Here is a 27,263-nt window from a genome sequence, read left to right as displayed (position 1 = left end):
TTACGTTTAGACAGTAGATTTTATGGTGACAGAATCAATCTTTCTTCTGTAGTTTCGTAATGCCTACTGTAAAGAGTCCAGGAGCTAATGAATCTGAAATTGCAAATGTTACTTTGATTAACCTACATAGCAGCATCAAGAAAGGTTAACAACACCCCAATGTAAGAGCTCTCCTCATGAAAAATAAAGAATGTCCAGTTCCTTTGCAAACAAGCCCTTACTTGTGTTTCACAGACAACATAAAACAACAGACATACACAGTGCAGAAGATCCTAAATCAAAATTCTGTAATAAGAACACTTGGAGGCTTGTCAGATTCTCTTACTTGCATGTACTATAAAACATTAAAAAATTACAGCAATTCACTGAAATGATGATTTTCTGAACATTTCAAGGAAAGCATGAAACCGCACAGATCACGACACGTGGCAAATTATGAGCTACTCTCATTTCGGCAAGCAATTTCTTTTTCTTACATATTGCTGAGTAACCATTACTGAATTCACACCTATGAAAACAAAAACCTGACTCTTAAATGTATGCTGTGTACACTAAGTTTAGTACTAAATCTAATCTGTCTACAAAATCAGATTTTAAAGTACCAGGCACCTGTAAAAGAATTTAAAAACCCTTTATAGTTAAAAAAAATAACGTCCAGACTTCTCCTGATGTGCGCTCCAGTGAGTCAGTCTCGTACACAACAGAGCAAATGACAAGGCCAATGTTAAAAGGCCAATATTGTGAACTTTATGTATTCCAGATAAAACAAAGGCAAAGCTGCGTTACCAGATGCGTGGATGTGGCATGATAGGACTTGGTTTAGTGATGGAACTCAGTAGGTCAGGTTGATGGCTAGAAGTTCTGCAGTCTATATAGTATATCTTAATTCTTATCAGAAACTTTGGGAGTGATTTCTCAAATATTTACAGAAAACAGGTAGCAAATTAATTATGTTTATTATGACATTATGTAAGTACGGTAGCTTCCACATAATTTGGTTCCTGGAAGTTTAGTAAAGTTTAGTAACAGACACAGTTTGCAGATGGCAAAACTGAGAAATATTGTCAAAACTGATGCTCAAATACTAATCACCAAGTTCCATCAAGATGAACTGAGATGCCAATATTCTGTAATTGCTTCCTTTTCACTGGTTCAAAAGCCACCTCCCTTTAAAGCCTGATAGATAACTTAACCGCACTGCAAAGAGCAACTTAATTTAGGGAAAAGAATGCATGGGAATAAAGGAGTTATGGGGGAAAGACTTGGTCCAAAATCCATTCTTGCACCAAACCTGAAATTGTAACCCCTTTTCATATCTTACATAGAACTTTGACTGCAGTATGGACACTGATGACAACTATGACAGGTCATCCCTCTCTTTATTTCAAGGTGTGTATTTGTCAAATTCACACCTCTCCACCTAATCCAGGACACAATAAATAATACAGTAGCTAGGAATTAAAAAAAAAAAATGTCGCACTCACAACGAAATCTCATGACTTGCTGACAACGTGCATGTATGGGCTGAAAGGCTTTGCTGACATATAGTAGCCTGAGCATTAGAAACAGTGCACGTTTGTTACTGCTGCTCTGCACTCCACTTATTTGTCCCATCATGCTAACATGGCTATGTTATTCTATGTTCTATTTTATAACATACCTGATATGACATATGCTGGCTACGAACTCAGTTAAGCAAAATTTAAGGCACATTTTTATGTCTGTGCTTTGATTACAAGCTCCTTGGAACAGCAGTTCTTCCCAAATGTCTGGCAAACGTTTCGCACACACATTTTGTTTACTTTCATAAAAAACTATTTTTGGCAGAAGGCAATACATGCTGTGTAGTTTTTCAATTCTTCGTACATTCTTTCTGATCATACAGTTCTATTATCAAAGTTACACTTGCCTAAGTTGAATAAGTCATTAATTTTTTATGGAACAACACAAAACAAGATGTAGCTAAGGGATGCAACAATAAGAACTACCATGACTGTGAGAGAACAATGAACTGTAAAGTGATTTGTATTTTTAAAGCGCCAGTGTTAAATACATAAAATGAAAGAGAAGGCAAGTGATTTAAAATGAGTTGAATATGAAAGATGGAGAGAGAAATGGACTCAATCTTCCCAAATTCACTATGAAAGACTGGAAGTATACTGTCTCCTCCTATCATAAAACAAAGAATATTGTAGTCTGTACCCTAATCTTCTCAAATTCATTACAGAACCACAAACAGACTGACACAATACATATCTCAAATACAGTATCAGATGCTGTTATTTTTTATGTCCAATACTGAAAACAGAGAATCTTGATTTTATGATACTTGTTCAGAGAACCTTCTTTGTTATCTCTTTACACCACTTTGACAAAGAGGGCCATAGGCCGTGAAAAGTTTGTTGCTTCACCACAGAATAAGCAAACTACAGCTTATCACACCACTGTTTCAATCATGACATTTTCATTCTCTGTTCTCAGCTAGTTGATGTCCAAAACCCACTTCCACTCCTGTAAAAGCATAGGTGTTGACTGCTCAAACACAATCTTACTTTCATTGCTTGCAAGCAATGACCACCAAACAGAACGACACCTTAAGATTCCCATAAAAATGGAAATTATGACAATAAATAACAAGTTTTGTGATGATTTGATCAATAACTTATTAAAAAAGACAACATTTTTATTTAACGTGACAAAGAGTGACAACATACCATATTCTAAATCTTGCACCTTTAAAACTGAAATTTGGTCAATCGGTTGCTAATTAGGTTCCATTAAATGTGAATACAGTATTACATTTAAATTACCCCAGCTAGACAATTAACAAAGACAAAGAAACACTGATCTCGAATCAGACACATGGCCAATATCATTAAAATGCCCAAGTAAGTCTTCTACTGTGTCACATTCAGAGTGCAGCTTCTCAGCAGTTTACCAGGAGCTGCTGTCCTTCATTGCCTGATAACGCCACCTGATAATGGCCTGTAATGCCTTTTAGGATGAATTCAAGTGCTCTGGAGAAAGGGCTCACAAAAATGTGCATTTCCAGCCATCTGCAAGCAGATACTATGCCTTCAGCTCCTTTGGTTTTAATAATGTTCCCTTTGGAAAGTGAATCAGTTGAAGACTGTTCCAATAAAACAGGAAGTCAGAGTCTAGACATGGCATAAACCACTCTCTACACAGTTTGTGACAACGTCCTTGTTTTTCTTTCTTCCACACTTTTTTTCCAAATACCATGCAACGAAGGCAGTTTGATTTTATCCATATTCTTACTGTAAACATTAAGAAATATTCCAAGGACAACCAGTAAGCCTGACCACACATATCTGAAGGGGAGAGAAAGGAGGGAAAAGAGGTTACCATTAGCACTTTAGAATGACAAATATTTATGATTTAGAGATACAGATCCTAAATTAATGAAAGAAGAGGTTAAGAAAAACAAAACAAAATAGAAAACAACACAACAAACAAGTTAGTGGACTTGGAGAAAGAATTTCCTTGAATCTCCATTACTACTGTCCTGCAATCCTTCCTATTCTTGTCCAGAATGGACAGTTCATTAAGGTGCTTTCATAGTTAAATACATAAATAAACAGTAACTGTTCTTTCTTCTGTGAATAAAGTAGACCTGAGAGGTTTTAGTATGTTCTCCTTGCCCACATTTAGGAGAGCTATTCTCTCTATCACTGGTCTAAAATACACACTCATTCAGTGTCTTACGACTGTACATCCCAATGCGCATTTTTTGTTTAAGCTCGCTGATATTTTAAATCCCAACATTTTTACCTGGAATAAATTGTATTTGGGCATTTAGCTGTATGCTTTGTTCTTAAGTAAGTTTCAAATTTACCTGTAGCAATAAAATAAAATTTTATTTTGTTTCAAATTAGAATTTAAACCATTGCAATATTTCTGCTGCAGTTTTTCACAGACAAAAATCGCTTCATTGAGATTTAAAAGGGGTAAGAAATCAAAGCCCCAGACATTTTCAGTTATTACCCAGATAGGAGAAGTTTACATTTGTTAAGAACAGCTCACTAAGAATCCAAGCTTGTGCTCAGAAAAGGTGTAATAATGAAGAAAAGCCTGCCTTTAGCCAAACCTTCCTAGAGAAAGTACCCAAACAATTTATTAAGTATCATAAATTGCAGATATTACATCAGATATTTCTTAAAAAGCAACAACAAAAAATGCCAACATACGGAACAGTTTATCTTCCAGACCTTTAGAAAAATGAAAACTATTTTCTTTAGCATGATTAGCATCAAGAGAATATCTAAAACAGACTGTCAAAATTGTAGAAGATATAGAACAAGAACCATTGAAGCCTGAATATGATTACTGTTTTTATATATCCATGATCAACTGTTTTATTTTAATAAAACATACAAAAATACACTTAAAACTATAAATACTTACTGGAATGTGAATGGCTTTGCAAAGAACAAAAAAGAAAGCACAATTGTCATTGCTTTTCTTCCTGTTGTTACTGCAGAGGAAAACAGAAATTTATTTCTTTAACAATCCACTTACAGCATAAGAACACACGATAGTCCTCAATATTAGTAGACACCCTTACTACATAGTTAGGGACCTGGCTACACTCATTGCCATCCTTGGTGCAAAGGCAAACTGTAGATGCACCTCTCCAGTGTAAAGTTATGCTAGAATCATGAATCAGGACAAGGGGAAATGGTTTCACACTTAGGGTAAATTTAAATCAGATGTAAGGAAAAAGCCTCTACAGTGAGGGTGGTGAGGCACTGGAACAGGTTGCCCAGAGATGTGATGGATGCCCTGTCCCTGGAGACTTTCAATGCCAGGCTGGAGCAGGCTCTAAGCAACCTGATGTAGCTGTGGTGTCCCTGTGCATTGCAGGGGAGTCGGACTAGATGACCTTTAACGATCCCTTCCAACTCTAGCATGGATTATATGACTCTATGTTACGCAAAACAAGTACACCATACGAGTTCTATCAGCTCTAGTCCCAGTATCTGCAGCACAGGAACTCCCAGAACAAGACTTCATGTTTATCAGCTTCACTCTAATCAATTCATAATACCTGAAAGCAGTGAATGATCCCTGCAAGTAACCGATCATTTGAACTACAAACGTTCGTCTGTTAAAGCTGAAAGAAGTGGGTTCAGATCCAGGGGGACTTGGACACACCAAATCTCCTGCCATTCTCATGTGACTTTACCACAGTCCAGTGGTCTAGACTGTTGCTTTGGGCTTTATTTTTAAGTGGAATGAGACATGCCATCTAGTAACTCTTTTCAAGTTAATGTTATTTCAGTTATCTAGCAGTGCAGAGAAATTTAACTTTGGCTAGGAATCTAGAAGACCAAGGATGCCTGACTTCAATGACTATGTGCCAGTAAGCTTTCCTAAAATTCTTAAAAAGCCTTTTACACGTGATCTCATCACTACCAAAAACAAGGTTGTAAGAAAAGTTGGGAACACAATTCTGCTAGCAAAACAGGCGTAAACTGTTTGGCTTACTCTCTAACTAAAACTTTCCACAATTATGTGAACAATGTCAAAGCTATCTGCTATGATTAAGAATAAAATGTTGCTAGTAAACGGCATACTTGGAAAACATTTATCATTGAAACATGCAAACAGTAAATGAGTAAAAGTATTACAAAAACCCTGAAAAACGTTAGCAATGCAGACAGGTGCACAAATTCAGCTATGAAGGGCTAGAGAAGGTGTTACATGACAGCATAGGCTTCTCATTTATTAAAGAATCTAGTACATTTGTCTGCACCAGTGGAAAACCAAGCTTTTTATCAAGCAGAAAATACTTTGATTACCATGAAGTGCTTTTTGGTATAGCAGACTAAAAATCTTTTCTCATAACTACATCCACATTAGTATTAATGTAACACCATGACAAAAGGAACCAATGACTACGGATGTATTTTCATGCTTTTTTTTTTTTGTCCAGTAAAGCAAGTTTCACACCCCACAAGCCTCTCCCGCAAAAATTTTTTTCTTAAAAGCATGTTTAGCACTGGAAGAAACAGCCTTCATCATTGCTTTATCTGCCCCAGCCTCAACTGCTCGGTAACAATTTCTATATATTTTAAGAAATTTATGCACATCAAATGAAATGATTTTGTATTACATGAAAAATTAAATGTGAATGAAGAAGAAAACTGAGTTTTAATTAGAAAACAGTTTACAGATGAATAATTTAAAAATGGTTAAATTCAGTTTTTCTAATCATGATTATTTCTGTTCTTTCAAATCAGTTATTAATTAAAATATTTATGTAACCATTTCCTTCTAAATTAAATGCCTTTTCTTCTTTTTCCCAATTAAGTCTGATAATTTCTCATTCTGCTAATAGAAATACAATTTCCATTAAACTCCGTCACCCCACTCTCCCCAACAAGGAGGAGGGTTGACAGGGGGACAGTAATGAATGCGGTTGCTCTTCCAAGGCACAATAAACATTTTCACATTGCTACGGGCAACACAGAAAGGGCTCAAGTGTTAGGATTGTCAGGGTTAGGCACAAGGAAATTTGGGAAGGTTCTGCAATTCCACAGCACTCTTAAACAATTTTTATCACAGGTAGATACTTTTTCTAAATTTTATTAAGAGCAACTTTAGCACATGAACCAACCCTCTTATCTGGGCCAACTTTCAGCCATTAAATGCACTCAACTTCAATAAAAACAAATACGAAATGGTAGCGCTACAGAGAAGAATTAATAGAAAATCAGAGCATGCAATTTTCAGGCCAGAAAATAACTGTTTGTATCTTCCTCTCCACTAATGCAAATGAAGTAGAGCGTTACCTGACAGAAACCAGCTTTTGGGGGAAGAGGGAGGAGAGCAAAGTAGTTCCATGGCATCTTGCTACACCTCCCCACCCTAGTCCCTTGTGACTGATGTTTGAAGTTTTAAGAAAAGGTAACCTAAGGAAGGAACGATCCTGATGTAACCATTCTTGACAGAATGCTGTAACAACTACACATGCAACAAGAGAAGCTAGATAGGCAATGGCTTATTTTTTGGAAAATTCACGCACGTGACATTTTAAATTTGGAAGCAACAGTGTTCTTCAGGCAAGCAATTAACCAATCCAGCAGTCGCATATAGCAAAGAGTAATAATTTTAGGGGTAGTCTGAAAGCAGACATACAGAAAGATGCTGAAAAACAAACAAGTGCCTGAAGGCTTTTCCTTCAGTGTTGTGACATACATTGAAAATGTTAACATTACAATTAACAACTGCTAAAATTAACAGCAGCGTCATTTCTGTTTATCCCAACAATTGAGGGCATTCCAATACGTAAACACTTCAGCTGTTTACAAACTCACTGTGATACAGGTTGAAAACATTCATTCACTTGCAAGAACCACATCGTTTTGCTGTAGCTTTGCTACGCTCAGGTAGCAAAGATCTCATGCTAAAATTTGTCAGAGCTTCACATAGACAGATGCAACTCACAACAGAGTAACACAATTTCTGTTATTTCTGTTATTTCTGTCTTATCAGCACTTCCTTTGATTTAACCATATTCTATACTGTTCCTCCTTCAAGGATCTTAGGTAGACAAAGTTATCAATAAGCTCACTTCTTCCTATGAACCAATACAGTCAGCCTTCAAAACAGAGTATGTTTAATACTCTTCATTGTTTCTAAGGCATACATATCAGCCAACATATTAGTAAAGACCAAGTATAACTAGATGACATTACTTGCCAGTGCAGTGCTGAGACTCCTATCAGCTGCCTACTCACTCATACAGAGCCTGACAATTTTAACTATTAAGATTTCAGTCTCTACATGAATTTTCCAGATGACCAGTTACTCAACATGAAGATTGTGCCCAGTTGTATACAGGGTAAGAGTCAAGTCTGACTATGGAGACTGAAAATCTATAATGATTGTGAATGCCTCTCGTTTCAAATCCACTTTTTCCTCAGCAATTTGGATACATACCTGGCAATTGTCAGCACAGATAGGTCTGACTTGCATTTACTCACAGAAAAATATTATAGCGAAGTCAGAACATCACAAACTTTTAATTGCATATGAACTGCCATAAGAACAGGTACAATGGCATTTAGTGACTTTCTTAACTTGGAGAGGATTACAGGAGCCTTTGACATACTTGAGAAATTCATATTATTATACATTCATGTGCAGCTAGTCATACCAGGGACTGGGAAAAATGTTTTCAATATATTACTGACACCTTACGTTTGTACTTTACATGTACTTTTTACATCTCTTTATCTTGATATAGTTGATATAGTTATACGCTGTATTAAGATTTAACAGAAAAATATGACTGCTTCCATTTTTGGGCCAATTGCTCTGGAAGTCTAGAAGAACCTAAAGGCTAGACAGTCTGCTTCTGCCATTAACATTACAGTCCAGGAGAAGTCTGTCCAGTTTATATTCTGACTTCCAAAACAAATACTCTTTACTGCATTCCATTTAATAAAAAACTGAATAAACTGTCACAGGAGCCAAAATTCATTCCACTTGAGTTTATTTTGAACTGACTGTTAGTGTACACTTAACATTGCTACAGCAGCGTTCCACTGAAAGTGTATGGATTATGCACAAAATCTTCAGAGGAATTCTTCATAGCCTTCCTAACAACATTATTTGTTGGAAATCTCCAAAATGCTTAGGGTGTCTGCCATGCCTTACTTGAATATGTTTTCCTTCCATGTTTCAAGTAATACTCATCTTTTCCTTATATCTTGGCTGTATTCCTCAGTTTAGAACAGTGCTGTTTCTGTATTAAAACACAGCACAGGCCACCTGCACAATGCTGCTTAATACGCTCTGCTGTGTTGAAACTGTAGCAGGAAAAGAAGGAGGAAGTTCCCAAATACACACAAGAAAAGATGTGTGCTAAACAAACCAAGGTAAGCACAAGCAACAACAAAAAAAAGGCCAGAGAAAGAACAATTCTCAGAAGCTGTCCTAAATAATAAAATACTTCAAGTTTTTGTACCAGAAGCAGCAAAGATATCATTTGTTCATACCTGTTACAGCCAGAAGGGCACCAAAGATTTTAATCAAAGCTAGAACAAAGGATATGCCAAAATATCCAGTCAGGGAGAAAAGGAATGCATAACCATAAGTCTGAATTGGATGCTGCAACAACAACAAAAGCCTGTTAGGAAAATGTAAAACAAACCCTGAGGTATTAAAAAATGACAAAACTACAGACTTTAATCAACTGTTTGAGCAATAATAAGCTGCTCAACAACGCATTCATGCAAATATCCTTATTTAATTTTAGTTAAATAATGGAAAAATAATTATGAAATTATAAGCTTGTAAATTTGGTCTTGTGATTTTTTTTTTAAAACATTATCACATCATCTTATACATCAAAGACTGTAACAGCATGCTTAATGTATGAAATATGCAAGTCAACCAGGTTACACGATGAAAACAACATTAGAGAATTGGTGAGATTTTCTAAACTATACAGAGTAATGTTTTCTATTGAGGTTGATGCAGAAGAAAAAAGGAAATTTTTAAACCTACCTGTGAGCAAAATGCTACTGCAGGGCTCAATCCACTAGTGCAAGTTAATCCAAATAAAATATACAGAAAACCTATTGAATAGGAGTACAAAACCTAGAAGAGTGTAAGAGATAATAATTACCAGGTGATATCATAAAAAGAAAATCAAACGCTTTCAAACATATGGCCCTATTAATATTTTCAATTTCTGAGCTGGATTTGTAGTGTTTGAAGATATTTTTACTAGTATTTCTGTAATAGCTGATGTACAATGAAAAGTGAATAATAAGCATTAATCATTCTTCCTACCCACAACTACATGAAAAAGCTTTGTAAGCAAGACAGTTAATATCCTCAAGTCACTGCTGACTTAAATCCTCCAAGTTCAAGATTTCACAGTCCAAATAAAGCTCCAGAAACCTATATAATTAGCTTGAATAATATGTCAAAGACAGATAGATTTCTGCTATTTACCCTACACATTAAGATGCGTATTACATTAAATGTGCACTTAATCACCATGAGCTGCCACAGTATGCGTCACAAAGCATCATGTGTGTCCCTTCAGTTCACCTATACTACACATCTGCATTATAGCTAGAGGATACCAAATCTTCACATATGACAAGCTCTGGCCTAGGTGAGACAGCAAACAGGACTACTTCACGTTACTAAGGAGAAAACTAAGGAGACTTACTACACTTTCAAAACTCAGTGTCAATTACAGACATGCTTCTTCTAGCAAGGGTTTTATCAGTTGTTTCCTTGTTGTAGCATCTCAATTATTTGCAAAAATAAACGTACTAACAATTGATAACAATGCCACAAGATGACAAAACACTTGCCACTGCTCTATAGTAAATAAGGACCAGTATATGTTCCAATAGCAGAACTACTTTCAATTTCTTAAAAAACAGACTGTCCTTCAGGGCTTTTATTCCGCACAGTGTTTATATACATAAAAGTTAGGCTCTAATTCTTTGCCTTTGCAACCATCCAGCTTTTCTCCCAGACTTAAGATCTTACTTTTCAGAACGAGGACTCAACAACACGTAGCTAGTTCCTTCTTAGGAAGTGTGAATCAAACACAAGGCAAAATCAGACATAGTAGCCATTCTTCTGGAAAATTATTTTATCTAAAAGACATTTTGTCTCTTTTCATAATTGCTTAATCCAGAATGAGTTCCAACTTCTGCAAGAGATCCCACTGATGACACATTCCTTCACTATCCAACTGTATTTCTGAATCACTGTGCATTAAACATGCTCTCTGACTGAGAGGACCCCTTAAATCCTCACTCACAGTCTCAAGTCTAGAAAGAAGATTTCTGAAATTGTTTGTATTTCTGCACTGAATTCTCTGAACAGAATCCAAGAATGCAGTATCTAGGCCTCAAACAAACAAAGCCTTTAATGTCCTTAATCACTACACTGATTTTCTACAAGTAGTAGAAAATACCAAGAGCAACATCTCATCTGTTCATATAATACAGAATAAAAAGCAAAGTTTTGGAGAAATCAAGAGCATTGGAAGGCAGGTAACAAATGTCAGATGACCGCTTATGAGACATAAACTGGGCAAGAAAACTGGCTGTGTTTTGGATTTCAGAGATTATAGTTATAAAACGCTGTTCTGGGTCAGGTAAGGTCCACCCAGCCAAGCTCTCTGCCTCCGGCAGCAGCGAACAGTAGATACTTTCAGTTAAGGAAAAATACAAACCTAAATACAAGAATATGATGCCGTATTCTCAGTATATTCTTCCATTTTCCAGAAACCTGCAGGTTGAACTTCTTTTGTCAGCCTAAACTACTTTAATGCATAAATGAAGCTTCTTTCTAATTTCCTCTCCATTTCTAAAGCTGTTCTTATAAATGAGGAACCAGACTGATCAGTCACATCAGAAAAGGTATATGTCAAATAAAATTTCACTATTTGTTTTTACTTGTGGCATATTGGAATAACGTTTGTCATAATAAAATATTGACTCAATTTTAGAGAAAATGATGCCAACTTCGAACAGAAGTTTACCTACAAGGAAAACGTCACAGTATGTGAACATGTAATCCATGTTCCAAATAAGTACATAAAAATGTTGAATAAGACTTGTACAAAATCATGTATTTCACTGAATCAGAAGCACATATATCCACTCACTCCAAAAGTCAAAGTTCTACTGATTTCAGCAGAACAGAATAAGTTCCATAAAAGGCTGCCTTTCAAGTACTAGCACACTTTAGAATCAGAAATCCATCAAGGAGAAAAAGCAATGCATTCTACGCAACAGACACTCATCTACACCAAAAGAACAGTATATAATTTTTTTTACAAATGAAGTGCATGAGCATATAGAAAACTCTCCATTGATTTCAGGCCTGCAGGGCAGACTCTTCCCTGTATGTACAAAAAAAAAAACAACACCAAAACCTGTTGCTAGAAATAAAACATTTATATAGCATATTATCTCCAAGTGGAGACTGGTGTTGAGTCATGTTCCTCAGTGATTGGTGCTGGGATCAGTGCTATTTAACGTCTTTGCAGGAGACATGGACAGTGGGATCGAGTTCATCCTCAGCAAATTTGCAGATGACACCAAGCTGAATGGTGCAGTGGGGAAGGGATGCCATCCAGAAGGAACTTGACAGGCTTGAGAGGTGGGCCTGTGCCAACCTCATGAAGTTCAACATGGCCAAGTGCAAGGGTCCTCCATCTGGGTTGAGGCAATCCCAAGCACAAATACAGGCTGGGCAGAGAAAGCTTGAGAGTAGCCCTGAGATGAAGGACTTGGGGGTGTTGGTTGATGAAAGACTCAATGTAAGCTGGCCATATGCGCTTGCTGCCCAGAAGGCCAACCATATACTGGGCTGCATCAAGAAAAGTGTGACCAGCAGGTCAAGGGAGGTGATTTTGCCCCTCTACTCTGCTCTCATGAGACCCCACCTCTTGTGAGACTTCCCACTGGAGTGCTGCATCCAGTTTTGGGGCTCCAAACACAGGAAGGACATGGAGTTGCTGGAGCGGGTCCAGAGGAGGGCCATGAAGAGCTGGGCCTGTTCAGCCTGGAGAAGAAAAGGCTACGAGGGGAACTTATAGCGGCCCTCCTGTACCTGAATGGGGCCTACAGGAAAGCTGGGGAGGGACTTTTTATAAGGGCAGGAAGTGACAGGACAAAGGGAAATGATTTTAAACGGGAAGAGGATAGATTTAGACTAGATATTAGGAATAAATTATTTACTGTGATGGTGGTGAGACACTGGAACAGGTTGCTCATTGAGGCTGTGGGTGCCCCCTCCCTGGAGGCGCTCAAGGCCAGGCTGGGTGGGGCTTTGAGCAACCTGGTCTAATGGGAGGTGTCCCTGCCTATAGCAGGAGAGCTGGAACTGGATGATCTTAAAGGTTCCTTCCAACCCAAACTATTCTATGCTTCTATGATTCTGTGGTTTTTGTAGCTCCAATATACATTTGAAATTGCAGAGAGAAAACAGCATTATTTTGTCATCGTATACATTGTGTATGACAGAACATGTTTCAAAATTGCAAAGGATGTTAATTCTGCATTAATTCAGCCTTTATCCTGCCCAGATAACAATATTAGTCTGATTACTTAAAGACTCTCAAGGTTTGTGTGACAGAACGCTAAATGAGAAACTAATATTTACCATTTCTGAATTAGAACCATTGTGCAACTTCATAGCTTTTTCCTGTACATTTCCTATAACTGCATCTGCACAGAGTGCAAGGGATATTAGGACCACACCTAATAAAAGAAAAACAAAAACCTGTTAAGAATATTTATCAACAAAGCAGAGTAGTGATAAAGATCACTCTGTACTCATCCTGAAAAAGCTCAGAAATAGCAAACCGGTAATAAAAAAACATCTCCATATCAAATTCATATTTGATAAGCTCAAGGAGGGAAGGTTTAGATTGGATATCAGGGGGAAGTCCTTTACAGAGAGAGCAGTGAGGTGCTGGAACAGGCTGCCCAGGGAGGTTGTGGATGCCCGTCCCTGGAGGTGTTCAAGACCAGGTTGGATGGGGCCCTGGGCAACCTGGTCTAGCACCAGACCTGGAGGTTGGTGGCCCGGCCTGTGGAAAGGGGTTGGAACATGATGATCCTTGGGGTCCCTTCCAACCCAAGCTATTCTATGGTTCTATGACTCTATGTTATCTCCAAATGTCAGCAAATCTATTTCATTATACTAACATAAGTTTTAACAAATCTCTAAAGCAGTGTCCACTCCCACTCCTCCCAACAGTTAAGCTCCAAGCTGCACCTGTCTCTGGGCTTGATAGGAGCATCTGGTTATTGCTATAAAAAAGAAAGCTGTTTGTTTGTTGTTGGTTGTTTTTTTTTTTTTTGTAGTAAAAACAGTTAAAGTATGTCAACTGCATTCATTTAGGTATTTTTTAAATACATAATCAGAGAAGTTATTTCTTTTAGAAATTAGCCCTACATTATTTCCCCTGAAAAAAAGGAAAATAGAAATGTTATGTGTAGTGATAAGAAAAATGCAAGAGAATTCACTATGAAAATCATTCATTGCTGAAATATTCTATTTTTAAAAAGCACTGTTCATGTATAGATCCTGTGGTTTAATGCTACATACCTGGTCACAACAAAGTCATTACAGAATCAATACCGTCAGCAGCTTTCCAAAACAAAAAATAATAACTATCCCTTCATGCCAGACACAATTAATTTCTCAATCTCTAAATTTCCATTCTCTCCTGATTGTAACAAGTATTATATTTAATACTGCAAGAGTTAGAAGTTAACAATACATACAGATTAAAATACCACTTTTCTAGAAGTAAGACATCATATAAACTTGCTGAACAGAAAACATTTGTCAACAAAATCATGTTTACTGTCTGTTCTAGTCTCGGTCCCTTAAAAGAACACGATTGTCAGAGAAGAATGAGGAGTGAAAGACTCAAAAGAAGTAGCGTTGAATTTTCTTATGTTTTTAAGATTGGAGGTGTCACAACAAGCGTTCTCAAGAACCAAATGGAGTTTAAGCTCTTGACAAAGAAAAGTAAAATAAAATCCCAACTTTCAGGAGTTTTAGAATTAAGAAATTTAACAATTTTATTGACCTGTGAAGTTCACGGTAGCACCTCCTTAGTAAACTTCAGGATATATGCAAACTTCAAACCAGTGGTTTTAGTTTGGGAACCATTTCCTTTCCCATGCTAGATGCATGCAATTGAAGCAATACAAAAAAGCCTGTGCAGGCAACTCTTCATTATTCAAAGTTACTCTGCACTGGAAAAGGCTTGAGTCAACAGTAGTGGCATTATAACCAGAATAGTATTGGTTATGCTACAGACCACAGTATAGAGACATTAACTTTCTGGTGCAAAAGTCTATCAACTCCAGCTGAGTGACAGTCTTGACCAAACCTGTCTCTGTCTGTGCTGTCACACTGCCTCCAACAGTGCTTAACGACACAGGCACATCACAGGACAAATACTTGGGTTCAGTATTGGATCGATACGAGAAAAGTTATCTGGAATCTGTAGTGAAAGTGCACACTGAATGAAGACATGTAGAGACAAGACGCATGTAAATATTACAGGCAGACTTTGGAGGCATGAAATAGGAATTGTTCTGCTCACGGAAACAGCATTTGACATGCCAAGCAGCAGCAGCAAAATAATGAATGAGAGCAGCAACAACGTATATTATAGAAAACACAAATAAAAATGACTGGAAGAACTGGTTCTACATTAGTTCTGAAAGACGTAAGATCTGGAGATCTTGCACCTGCAGGCTTGATTGATGATATTCACATTTTATTTTATCCAACTAATGAGATGCTTCAGGACAGTGAAATATTAACACCACGTATTTATTTATAAGCTACCGGATACTTAACTTCCTCAACAACACATTCTCACATTTGTAATTCCCACCACTTATATGTACTAAAGACCAATGAGTTATTTGGAGGTTATCTGCTCATTAAGATCTCTTTAACACTCCACCTTCTAGAAGCCTGCCACACATAAGGTCAGAAGACGCAGCAGAGGTAACTAACCTCTGTAACTCACAAAATGCCTCAGTCTGCAAAAGACTAAACTGCACCTGACATTATAGTCTACAATGGAGAAATCTGCACAGAAGTATTTTTTTTCACTGTTTCCTCACTGCAAATAACAGATAATTTCCATTTATACTTGTAATGACAGAACAGTGGAAGTTTCGGTAGCATCATTGTTTCAAGATTTTCCTCTTGGGCACATTTTTCTCCTCTACTTTCTCTTCTGGAAATTCTCTATTATTTGTAACTACTTAGGTTATTTACCACTACCTCTCTAATTTAGCAATGCTAGGAGATTTTTTGAGCTCTCATTACCATCTCTATGTTGAAATATATATCTCTTCCTTTGTTACAAATATGTACCTGTTCTGGCAGAAGACAGATTTTGTTTCCTTTGCTGAACTCCTTCATGTGTAAACAAAACCTGAGTAGATTCTTTTTTTGACCCAGCAATACTGAGGCTGGAATTCAATAGCAGAAAAAAAAACAACAAAACAAACATGTAAAATTCTTGAAGGTATGACATGGGCAAAACTCACATTTGCTCGTGCTCCATTTTAGTATTTGCATTGGACAAAGACTATGAATTCTATTTAGCATAAATAAAACAGTCAAGAAGGAACAGAAAAATGCAGAAAGTACCTCCCTCAAAGGTGAGCAGTAGAATTTTGAATTACCTTCCTAAGGGAAGACCCAGAGTTTTGAATTCAGGTCTATGTTCTATTTTCACAGAACTGATGTCCTTCAAATCGTAGTGCTCTAAACTTGAATATATACAGAATTGTTTGATATGTACAAAATAAACTGATAGACAACCCTGTTTATTCTCTGAAGATTTTATACTGCATTTTGCAGATGTTTTTGGGTGTCAGGATTTTGCTACATTTGCTGCACTTTACCCTATTCTATGCAGTTGAAGAAAACTTTTCAAATCTTCTCAGATTGTTACCATATATTTAAAACAATTCATATTTTACGAAATGAATGCATCAACATATGAATACATTTAGAAGCAATTGTCTAAAATTGCTGTAAAAGTAGAATGTATCTGTACTTCAGAGTAGACTGTAATCACATGCATACCACCTTCCTCCTATACTCAAAATAAGTATATTTTGTCTAAGTGGCCACCCAATTGCACCACAAACACATTAGTGCACAGCAGGTTATATAATTGAGTGATTTAAAAAAAAAAAGTCTTCCACTACCAGCAGTACTACAATTAATTGTCATACCACCTAACATATAAGCAAGGCAAAAAATATAGTTCAGACAACAGCACCTTTCCATTTGATCATAAATAACACTGGATGAAATAACGGTCTCTTAGAACAAAAAGCCTTTATTTAAAAAGATAAATGTATTAATATTTTTATGAACAAAACTTATAAATCAATGTTTTCACTATTGAGAAATAAAAGTTTCAGAGTGAACATTTCTAATAACGGTTATTGTAATCAGTCTCTGATTTTAAAAGGAAGAATACGGCTAAAATTGATTATTCAAATGTACCGCAGGGCTCAGTAGTAATCCAAACACTGACCAGGTATATAAAATGCATTTTAGGAATAACCAATTCTCCCCTCTCATTTGTGACAGAGATTCAATTAAGTTTTTAAACCTAAGATTGTTAAAATGTTCTAGTTATTTATGATTTCATGTTATACAGAAAAGTTACAGTGCCTACACTCTAAGTAAGAGTGAATTCAGCAATAAATACAAAGGTTCTGAAACGCAACAAGACTGAAAGGTTGAACTGGAAAAGACAGTTTTCTGCAATTTTAAAATCAGTCTGATGATTTCTATTTATTGCAAAGCATTCACAGGGAAATAAATATTTCTTGAGAACAAGTATGTGGTATTTCAACCTAAAGGGTGGTTATTTCCCTATGTTTTAAGACCCTAAAAACTAAGGTTTGGAATAAACGTCTCTACTGCCACCAACATATTTCTGCCAGTACAAAGACAGAAAAAAACCTGCATTTTCCATAGGATACATGAGGCACTACAGCAAGAACTCTTAAAACTTTTATGGAAAGCTTACAGTAGAAAAAGTCTGCATTTTATTAAACTAGAAAAATATATCTTTACCTGTCAAGTTGAAGTTTGGTGCAACTGTGCTGTCAGCTAAAGTAAACCATATTAATCCAAGACTCATACATAGGGCAGCAGACACATCTGCAATGTTGTAACGCTTTCCTGCAAAAGGAATAAAAACAACATGAATGAGACTCCAACACTCTCAGCATTTTCTGTTTACCCTGTCAGTAGACTAGAAGGCAAAGGAAAAACCGTTCAGTCGTCTTTCACTTCAGCAGAAGTCATAACGTTCTGGCCTTTCGTGACTGAAATCAGTTTCTTCTATAGCAGCAGTTACTAACACAGAAGGGGATCTTAAAAGGTATTACCTGATTCTTGTGACCAAATTTAATTTTACTCCTAAGATACATCCTCCGTAACAAATCATCATCCCTGCAAATTCAGGACAATCTGGATATTTTCTTAATTTTTCTCTTATGCGAGAGACTTTGACTGCCTTTAGTGTTTAGAGAAAAGTCATTCCCAAACACTAACTACGTTTGGGAACTTTTAAAACCCTACTGTGTCTTAGTTTGAGAGAGGATGTAAAGTGGAAGTGGAGAAGGAGAGCAGGGAAATAAAAAAATATATATCGTTGCCTGGATGAAAATTCTTCAACAATATTTGCCGGCCCTGAGTACTGTACAAGTTCAGTCTAATGCAACTGGAATGTCAGAAACGAATAGAAACGTATAATTATTGTCAGTGTTCCACAACATTATCATACGCAGAACTGACTTAATTAATCCTTGTGTGCCAAAGAAACATTAACTTCTTATAATACACTTAAACCTACTAACTCCAGAAATAATGAAATTTATTCACATAACTACAGTGTAAACAAACATTTATTTTGGGATTAGCCAAGGATGATTGAAGGCAGATATACTTTCAATTAAAGACTTCTATTTTGAACAATAAATATAATACAACTTAAGAATTAAGACTTTCAAACAAAAAGAGTAGGGGATTTCTTCAAAAAACACTAAATCCTAGTTGAATTTTTTTTTTCATTTCAGCACTGAAAATGGTTCATTTACAAAGTGTTTTTGTTTAGAAAACAAAGTAATACTAATTTGAAAAGTCTATGTAAAACTGAAATTTTGCAAGTAACCTGTATAACATTTTCTACCACCTTTTCTGAGAAGATGCTTCAGAAATTCACATTTTACCTCCAGTAGGAGAAATGGTACCTGTTCGTCTCTAGTCAGTGGGATTTAGCAAAGTACAGGGTCCAAACACAACTGCACCCTCAAAGATAAAGAAATAATTTAACAGCAAGACCAGTACTCACCTTGTATAAAAACCCCGCCTACCATAACTGGAATCAGTTTACAGCACTTGAAGATGACTTGAGTAGGGTAATTCAGATATCCTAAAGAGGTATTTGACAAACCCATAGTTCCCACTGTTAAAAAGGCTATTATCATGTAGGTTTTGCCAGGAATTCTACAAAATATAAACATACAAATGCTGGTATTACAGACACATCTACAGGAGGTTTAGCTTAGAAAACGTATATAAAGTAATGTGTTCGTAATAGAACTTCATAGTTTTTCTCACTCATTTCTGTTCAATAATAGAATTTTTAAAATACACATAAATGACTGGTTTCAAACTTTTTTTTTCAATTACTGCCAATAAATTTTGTTCAAATGGGAGACACAAACTTGACGGCTTAAAGTACTCAAGCAAGAATTTTTTAACCTCCTTCTGAGAAGGTATATCACACAAGAAACAAGAGAAAGGCTCTAGGTTATTTGTAAAAGGAAACACAAAATGTCAGTACACCTAGTTACCCTGAATCTTAGTCTTTTCATTGTCACCGTGTCAATTTGTCTAAGTTTTCACATGAACACTGACAGCCTAAGAATGAAGAATGGAGAAAAAGTATCACTGAAAATCTCAACAAAAATAAGAGGTGATTTAGATACTACAAAAAGAGATCCTCTTTGAACATTTTCAGGCTTGTTCTTTTCAATTTGATGAAATGATCACCTGACAACAGATGATCCAGCACTAGTTTTCACCTATCACTGTGCTCACTTTGTGATTTTTCACAGCTACTGTTGTGCATATGTTCCACTATTTTCTATGCATGCTCAAAGCCACAATTAGCAACATAAGGAGATGTCTTGTGGTAACACCGTCTTATCCACTATTCATTATACAATGCAGGCATACTCAGGCATTAACAAACGATTCATATAATAAAATCTAAGAGTGAATACAGAATAAAAATTAGGAAACAGATTTTTAATGTCTGCGAGACGTTGCCTAGATTACATAAAACAACAGGTAAAAATATACTGAGGAGCTACATTTCCAACATAACTTACTTACCAGGCCATGTACTGTAACCAATACCAAATATTTTGGTAATCAAAACATAAAAACTAGTTACATAATGTCTATGGGGTAACTACATGTTATCTGATGCATGCCTGAAAGTTAGCTACCCCAAAATATTCTCAATTATATTGGTTGTAAAATAATTCTGTTACCTAAAATCAGTATACAGTAAGTCAGACAATGACGACTACTTGTAAGCAACACTGGTTATGTTCAACTAGGAAATAATGCTTTACTGTACATGTAAAATTTACATACACAATGACAACCTCTATCCAAGCTTCCTGAGTGCTTCAATATGCAATTTGCAGAGGCTGTACTTGGGCAGGGAGCCACACAACAGCCAAACGGACTTACATCAAACAATCCCATATGCTTAGGATTTCAGATTGCAAGAATCTCCTGGGTTTACTGCAGTCAAATGCGCTTGGGGTATTCTAGACATGACCATATCAAGCAGCACAAACCACAGGCAGTCGGTATCAATTCCCTTTGAGACTGAATACGCTACGTAAGAGGAACAAAGCAACAATACAAGTCAACAAGACCACTTACAAGCCTGAGTTCTAAGTGGATGCTTATGAAATATTTTTTAATGCTATCCATTAAGTTCAGATTATTTTTATTGAGAATCTACTAACAACGCCTCAACACAGTCACAATGATGCAATAGCATATAAATTTACCATAAGCATCAAAACGTTTCTTTTCTGATTGATAGCATGCAAAATGTTTGGAAAAAACACATACCTTCTCCTTTTGTCCTGAATCAACTGCAATTCTATTAGTCCAAAAATGGAATAAAATCCAAATTGCACTAAAGTGAGGTACCAACCAAAAGGTTTAAAACCTTCCACTGAAAATATCAATTCCTATAAAAACAAAACCCCACCAAAGTCACATACATACACCAAAAACATCACGTTTAAAATATTTTTTCTTCATGTACATGCAAATCTAGCCCTTGCTAGAATTAACTAGAATTTGCTTGTCATGCATAACTTCCACAGTATTGACGAAGACAATTTAGTTTCTCCAAAATGCAATAAGAAAATGTACCGCTGGTGTAAATCCACTGAAATTAATGGATCGATTCATCAGGGGAATACAATTGATCCATGAATATTTATCTCAAATTATAGATGGTTTTCAGTCAGCTTTCCAGTTCATTTACTTGAGCAGATTCTTCTTAGCCAGAATTTGTAAATTAGCTCAAAATAAATTAAATACATATTTCCACTAAGAGACATATTTACTAGTAATTCTCATCTCTTATGAGTGTGGGACTAAAATTTTGAGTGCCTAAATTGAACAGTACTTGGGAGCTTATAAATTTGTGGGCTACAGGGACATTTAAAACTGGAACAATCTGCAATGGGAAAAACACACACATTGCATAAAGAACTGTGTATGTGTCAGTTATACGTAGACAGGGCAGCAAGAACTACAGTAGAAAAAAAGCTGCTTAATATTTTTTCTTGAGATTCTGCTTTTATTTATTGATAACCATTTAACTCTTTGGAAGTAACTTTTTCAATTAAACAATCTTCTTAGGTGTTTTAGAAACTGCACTGAAAACAGGATGATTTGAGATCTTTTCAGTCACTGCTTTATTGAGAAGAGCCAGTAGAACTTAAAAAAAAAAATAAATTAGGAACAGAAACGTTAACTGGTGAAGATAAAAGCAAAAAGGCTGTCAGGAAGAGAAATTCTTCATGAAAATAATAAAATACCTAGCATTTCCCTGAACACTATGCTTCTGTTTAACAAACAACCATAATATATACTTCAGCGTTGTCCTGAAGGACGAGCGGAGAGAACAGACTGTGGACAAGGCCAGGTTGCACAGGGCCCTGGGCAGCCTGATCTAGTACTTGATCCAGCAGTTGGCAACCCTGCTGCGGCACAGGCGTTAAAACATGACGCTCATTGAGGTCCCTTCCAATCCAAGCCATTCTATGGTTCTACATCAGTCTGAATGGTTCTACAATTTGTTTTTAGAAGACTATAAAATCGCATATAAAAACATACATTAAAAACAATTATGTACTGTGCAGTATGTCTTGAATAAAAAAAATAAAAAATTATGAAAATGAACTGAGCTAAACCTCAAAACCATGTGATTTTTTGAAGAATCTTAAATTATAATTGCTTACTGCTCTTAAATTCTAAGAACTTGACTCTGCAGTGAATATCTATTTTATGTCTTTACATATTCAAGTAGTAGCATATTACTAAAGAATTTTTTTTAAATGGGGGAAGTACAATAAGACACAAATTCATAGCATTTACCTGCAAATATCCATAGATTAGATAAAACATAAAAACTCCAGAAACACAGATGAAAAATTGAGCAGGTTTGTTAAATTTGCTAAGATTAATGCCAAGAACTATAACATCATCTACTGATTTGATATGGGGTGACATAGTCTGGGATTTGGAAGGTACACTGATGGAAACGTATTTTCTTGATGAAGTGAATTTCAGATCCATGACTCCTCGTTCGCTGCATTCGGTGCTGCTGTTATCTTCTTTCTGTCCTTCTTCTTCCTTGTGTCCTCTGACTGAAAGCTGAAAGAAACGTTAGAGTCAGATAAGACATAATATATAGCTTTCCAACAATAACAGTAAACAAATGTGAAATTTACATGGAACATACAAAGGTTTAAGAGTTTTGTTGGATTATTTTATTTGCAGACTTCTCTTTTCCGATGTCCAAGATTAAGACAGCTTTCAACATTTTCAAAAGCACTTTTACTTGATATGGAAAGTAGTATTCTTACACTCTAAGAAAAAAACCAAAAGAGCACATAGAAAACTAGCCTCAGTTGGGCAGTATCTCAAACTGGCCTTGCTATACCAGTGGCTGCTTGGCAAAGGAATGATCCCTATGATCAAATCCTGGTGAAAATACTGGTATGGAGGCACTGCTGTTCTGCCTAGTTTACTGCATTTTTACAAGAATATACCAGACTAGTCCATTACCTGTGAGAATTTGCAAAAAGCTACAGATTTGAGATGGTGATTGGCCAAGTGTGGAAGTGAAAGAAATCATTCCCTGTCATGTTTACACACCATTTCTCACGTACTTCTGAGGAAAAGAACTTAAAGATAAAAACAAGAAGAGTAAGAAGTCAGACTCAAAAATGAACCTGGTTTTCTGATTAAGTAGATGCTATTGGCAATCCATTGAATATTAAATGCATGCAGCCATTTCTACATGTAATAGAAAACAAAATTAGATAAGGGAAGTCTGGAGAATGGTTAGCAACTTACTAGACTGACAGGCAAACAATTTTTAATTCCAAGTTCAGTACAGATTATGACTTTTGAGACTTTTCTTCTTCTTCTCAGCCTCAAGAACAAGCACACTGGTCCATCAGCCGTCCACAGATTAATATGCACAGCAGAGAGTCTAGTTCAGCCAGCAGTCCGTAATCAAATTATGCTGGTCTCAACTACTCAGCTGGTTGCAATCCTCTCCTCAAAAATACTTCTCACTATACATGTACGAAAAGCGCTCTTCCCATCATTTCCAAATGGAAAATGTGCTAGCGTATGAAAGCCAGATCACGCAGTAAATGTAGTAAACATAACCTGCATTGACTTCAATAATTATGCAATATAAGAAACAACAATTTCAGCTGATAAAGGAAAGAAAAACATAAAACTTACATTGTGGTTATGTTTCATTTTTTGATACAACCTACTACCAACCTGCAACAAGATTCCTATTAAAGTTCTGAAAGAATAGTTTGGGGACTGTAACAGTAATTTAGGGATCATAATAACTATGCTTGAATTCAAAGCTCTTCAGATGAAAACCAGAAGTAGAAGGTAGGAAGTTTACCCTTGCAGACTGTTAGTTAATCACAAAGTGAGGCAGCTATAAGAATGGAAGAAGGTTAAGTAGGCTTTTTCAGTAGAGATAGAAAAGTACCTATGGCATCCTAGTAGGCAGCAGCAAACTCTTTGATACAACATCGTGCATGTTTCTGATCCCTCTCAGAGATGAATTTAAAGAATGAAATTTAAAGAATGACTCCAGAAAAGACCGTCACGATAGAATAACAGAGAGCCCACCTTGTCAACAGAATGAGGGTTCCCTAACCTAGCAGAATCCTGGTGAAAAGCAAATAGAGCTGCTTTAAATAAAAGTATCATAGTGAACATCATTAAGGAGAAAAATAATTCCAATTTTAAGGGCAGTGGATGGAGAGCAGATGGGCAAGAACTGATCAAGAAGAAACTGTACTAGAAATTAACTTTTCATTCCTACAATATTGGCATTCTAGAACAGAGTAAGAATAAAGAAGAAACAGCTGAACTGCTTAAAAGATGTGAAGTTTATGAAAGAGATTATGTGGAGCCATTAAGTTGGGATTTAATTACTGAGCAGGTCTGTGTTTACAGCATTACTTTGCTACTGAAAGCAGAGTAAGGCTGCCTGCAGAGACACTTGGTGATCCTTAGTGATCCTTACTTATTACCCAGAGAGATCACTAGATCAGGATAAAAGTTACTACTCCTTCTGAAAGAACTGAGCTAGGCTAGGACTCCAAATTTCAAGCCTAAGGAGCAAATTCCCTAGCAAGGAAGGACATCATAGCGGAACTTCAATTTACTTTATGGCCTGTTCAGATCTTTCCTGACCAGTATCAGGGAAAGTGTTTGTTATTATCACATTTTCTCAGCAATATCAAGAGCTGCAGAAATAATCTGAGCCTCATTTTTCATCTGAATGGGAAAACAGAGACTGATGTACACCCATAGCCCCATACTGTCATGTGTACTTCACAAATTCAGCAATGTGTGAAAGTCTACAATGAAGTTTTGTACCTAGATTTCCCACTTTGGCTACTAATTTAGACATTTGTGGAATACCTGCAACAGGAATAGAACATCACAGTCAGATCAGAAAACGTAAGGGTAAGAAAAGGCAGTAACAAGTGTACTTATTAACATAATTTTGAGTTATCAGCTATTTATATACGAAGTATTTCCTTAGCAACAACACCAGTTTTTACGATCTGTCAATTTACTTCATTGTAGATTCTACCAATAAAACAATAGTAGCAGTGTTAGCTCCAGTCATGCTCAAGGGCATCCATAAGATGATGCACAATAATTTAAATAAAAATACAGTACGCAAGAAAAACACTTCAAGGAACATTATTTAGTGACTGGAGAAACAGTGAGTGTATGCATTTGTTTGAAACACTCTCCATCGAGCGATCTCATTAGCAACAGTACTGGAACTCTTCTGAAGTCTACTGAGTTTTCAAACCGTTATTTTTCTACGTATCAAAAGTGCTACTCATTTCCTTCTTTGCAAAAAATCCCTCAAGCGATTGATTTGTCTGTTGAACACGTGAGCAGCAAAAATCTGTTTCTACTCCTGCTCTTCTGGGAACAATTACCCCATGCAGAGCAAGATTTCAACATTACACACAAGTAACATTGAGTGATTACTGTATGAAAAAGAGGAAATGAACGTGCAACTGGAAAAGCAAAATTTATTCGGCCTCCGAAAAGCTCCTGACTTGTAACAATTACGGAAGAAACACGAGTTTAGGAGAAACTGGCATCTCAGTACTCTTCCAGCAAGACCGCTCCCGTGAGCCGCCCAAGCCAAACGCGACGCCGGCCCACGCCAGGATGCGTTTCCACGGAAACGGCCCCACCAACTCCGGGAGCCTCTGCTCGGCGGACAGCGCAGCACGACGCCCCGCAGCTGCGCCCTCCCCCGCCGCCGGGACCGGGCTCACGCCGCGCCCCGGGGCCCAGACAGACGCGGCCCTACCCGAGCACCAGCCCAGGCGGAGCCACGACCGGAGCTCCCGAGCAGCGACAGGCCGCTCCTCACCCCAGGGAGCTGCGGGGGGAGGTTCCCACTGCTGACAGGACCAACACCGCCCCTTCCTGCCCCGCTCCCGCCAGGCCCGGCTCGCTCCGCGGCACCCACGCTCCTCACCGTGGCGCCCAGCTTCCTCCCCGCTCACTCCCACCGCGTACCTGCAGCCAAAGGGAGGGGGCCAGCTGGACAGGAAGCGCCGCATCTACCCCCCCCCACCAGCGCCCCGCGCATACCGGAAGTGGCGGTGCCGCCAGGGCACGGCGCGAGCACCGATCGCATGGAGCCGCGGGCTCGGCGCTCTGCTCATCATCCTGAGGGGGTGGCACTCTGCCCGGCGCGGGGGCGCGAAGGGCGGGAGTTTGCTCCGCGCTGGGGGAGGGGTTCTCCTGTTGCCGGCGGTTCTTACGTGTGAAATCGAGTTTTAAATCGAGTGGGCAGTTAGGGCGCGCTGAGGAGGAGTGTCTGTGAAAGTGGAGCGTGGAAACCACAGTAGTTTGCAGCCGTGAGCGAGTTTTGTGCCGAGGCTTGGCAACGCTCAGCTGTCGTGATGTACGCAATAAACCACCGAGGGGATGCTGCCTTCGTGACAGGCATCGAGCGTGCCTTCTGCTCTGCCCTGAAGAGAATAATAAAAATATTTAATAAAGACAAGCAAAAGGCAAATGAGAGCAGTGACAGCAAAGTGCATAGGAAATATAACAGCATAGAGAACGTAAGAATCAGGTAAAAAAGCTTAGAAAAAGAAGATAGCTGAAGGCTATACGTTAATTAGAGGTTACTTCAAACGTGGAGGTTGTTCCAGAAGTAGTGCCTCCTGTTTATCGGCATGGAAACCAGAACAGCTACAAAAAGCACAATAACACCATTCGATAGAGCAGATTCTCAGCTATAAAACACTATTTTTCAACATAGTCACCATCACTAGCTATGCATTTTCACCCACTGTGAACAAGAGTCTGCATGCCGTGCTTCTACAAACCCACACCACCAGAGGTGATCCACTGTCACTCCCTCCACTGCTGAAACTCACCACCCGCTGCCTCACTGTGCTCACTTCCAGTGTTGGGTCTCCATCAACGTTCAGCAAGCATCAGTGAATTTCAGTGGGTGCCATTTTTTCCACATGTAGGAATTCAGTGACACACCTTTGCTTCATACACACTTCCATCTCAGACGCCATTTTGTCAGACTGCCCCTCTGCTGCCATCTGTTCCACAGCAAAAAAATGGAACAGAATATTGGTGGGAAGATTCAGCCTGTACTGCCATACCACCAACATCTGCCTCTGGCATCATGGGCCAATATGATAAAAAGGGAGGCATTACTTTCGGATCATCCCTAGATACATAAAGTTAATAATCTTGTGGAAATGCTCTGCAAAATACTTGACATTAAACATAAATCTTCATCCCTT

General features: G+C 37.5%; 1 protein-coding gene across 3 annotated transcripts; it reads right to left on the bottom strand.

Annotated features, from left to right (window-relative positions):
- Nucleotides 1–26,474, bottom strand: SLC35B3 (solute carrier family 35 member B3). Of its 3 annotated transcripts, none has more exons than XM_021387010.1 (10): nt 26,008–26,474; nt 22,285–22,563; nt 20,743–20,864; nt 18,935–19,089; nt 17,653–17,760; nt 13,174–13,271; nt 9,538–9,630; nt 9,027–9,138; nt 4,426–4,495; nt 1–3,332 (listed from the first exon to the last, which is right to left on the bottom strand). In XM_021387010.1, the coding sequence occupies exons 2-10, from the start codon at nt 22,483–22,485 to the stop codon at nt 3,182–3,184; spliced, it is 1,110 nt and encodes a 369-aa protein (XP_021242685.1). In that variant the 5' UTR covers nt 22,486–22,563; nt 26,008–26,474; the 3' UTR covers nt 1–3,181. The 3 variants fall into 3 exon arrangements, with proteins under 3 accessions (XP_021242685.1, XP_021242684.1, XP_021242687.1); XM_021387009.1 differs by having other exon boundaries at nt 25,967–26,113; XM_021387012.1 differs by lacking the exons at nt 1–3,332; nt 4,426–4,495 and adding an exon at nt 6,227–6,935 and having other exon boundaries at nt 25,967–26,113.

Source organism: Numida meleagris, chromosome 2 (assembly GCF_002078875.1).
Source record: "Numida meleagris isolate 19003 breed g44 Domestic line chromosome 2, NumMel1.0, whole genome shotgun sequence".
Classification (NCBI taxonomy): Eukaryota; Metazoa; Chordata; class Aves; order Galliformes; family Numididae; genus Numida; species Numida meleagris.
Note: the sequence above shows the minus strand (reverse complement) of the source record. Positions and strands in the feature narration are given on the sequence as shown.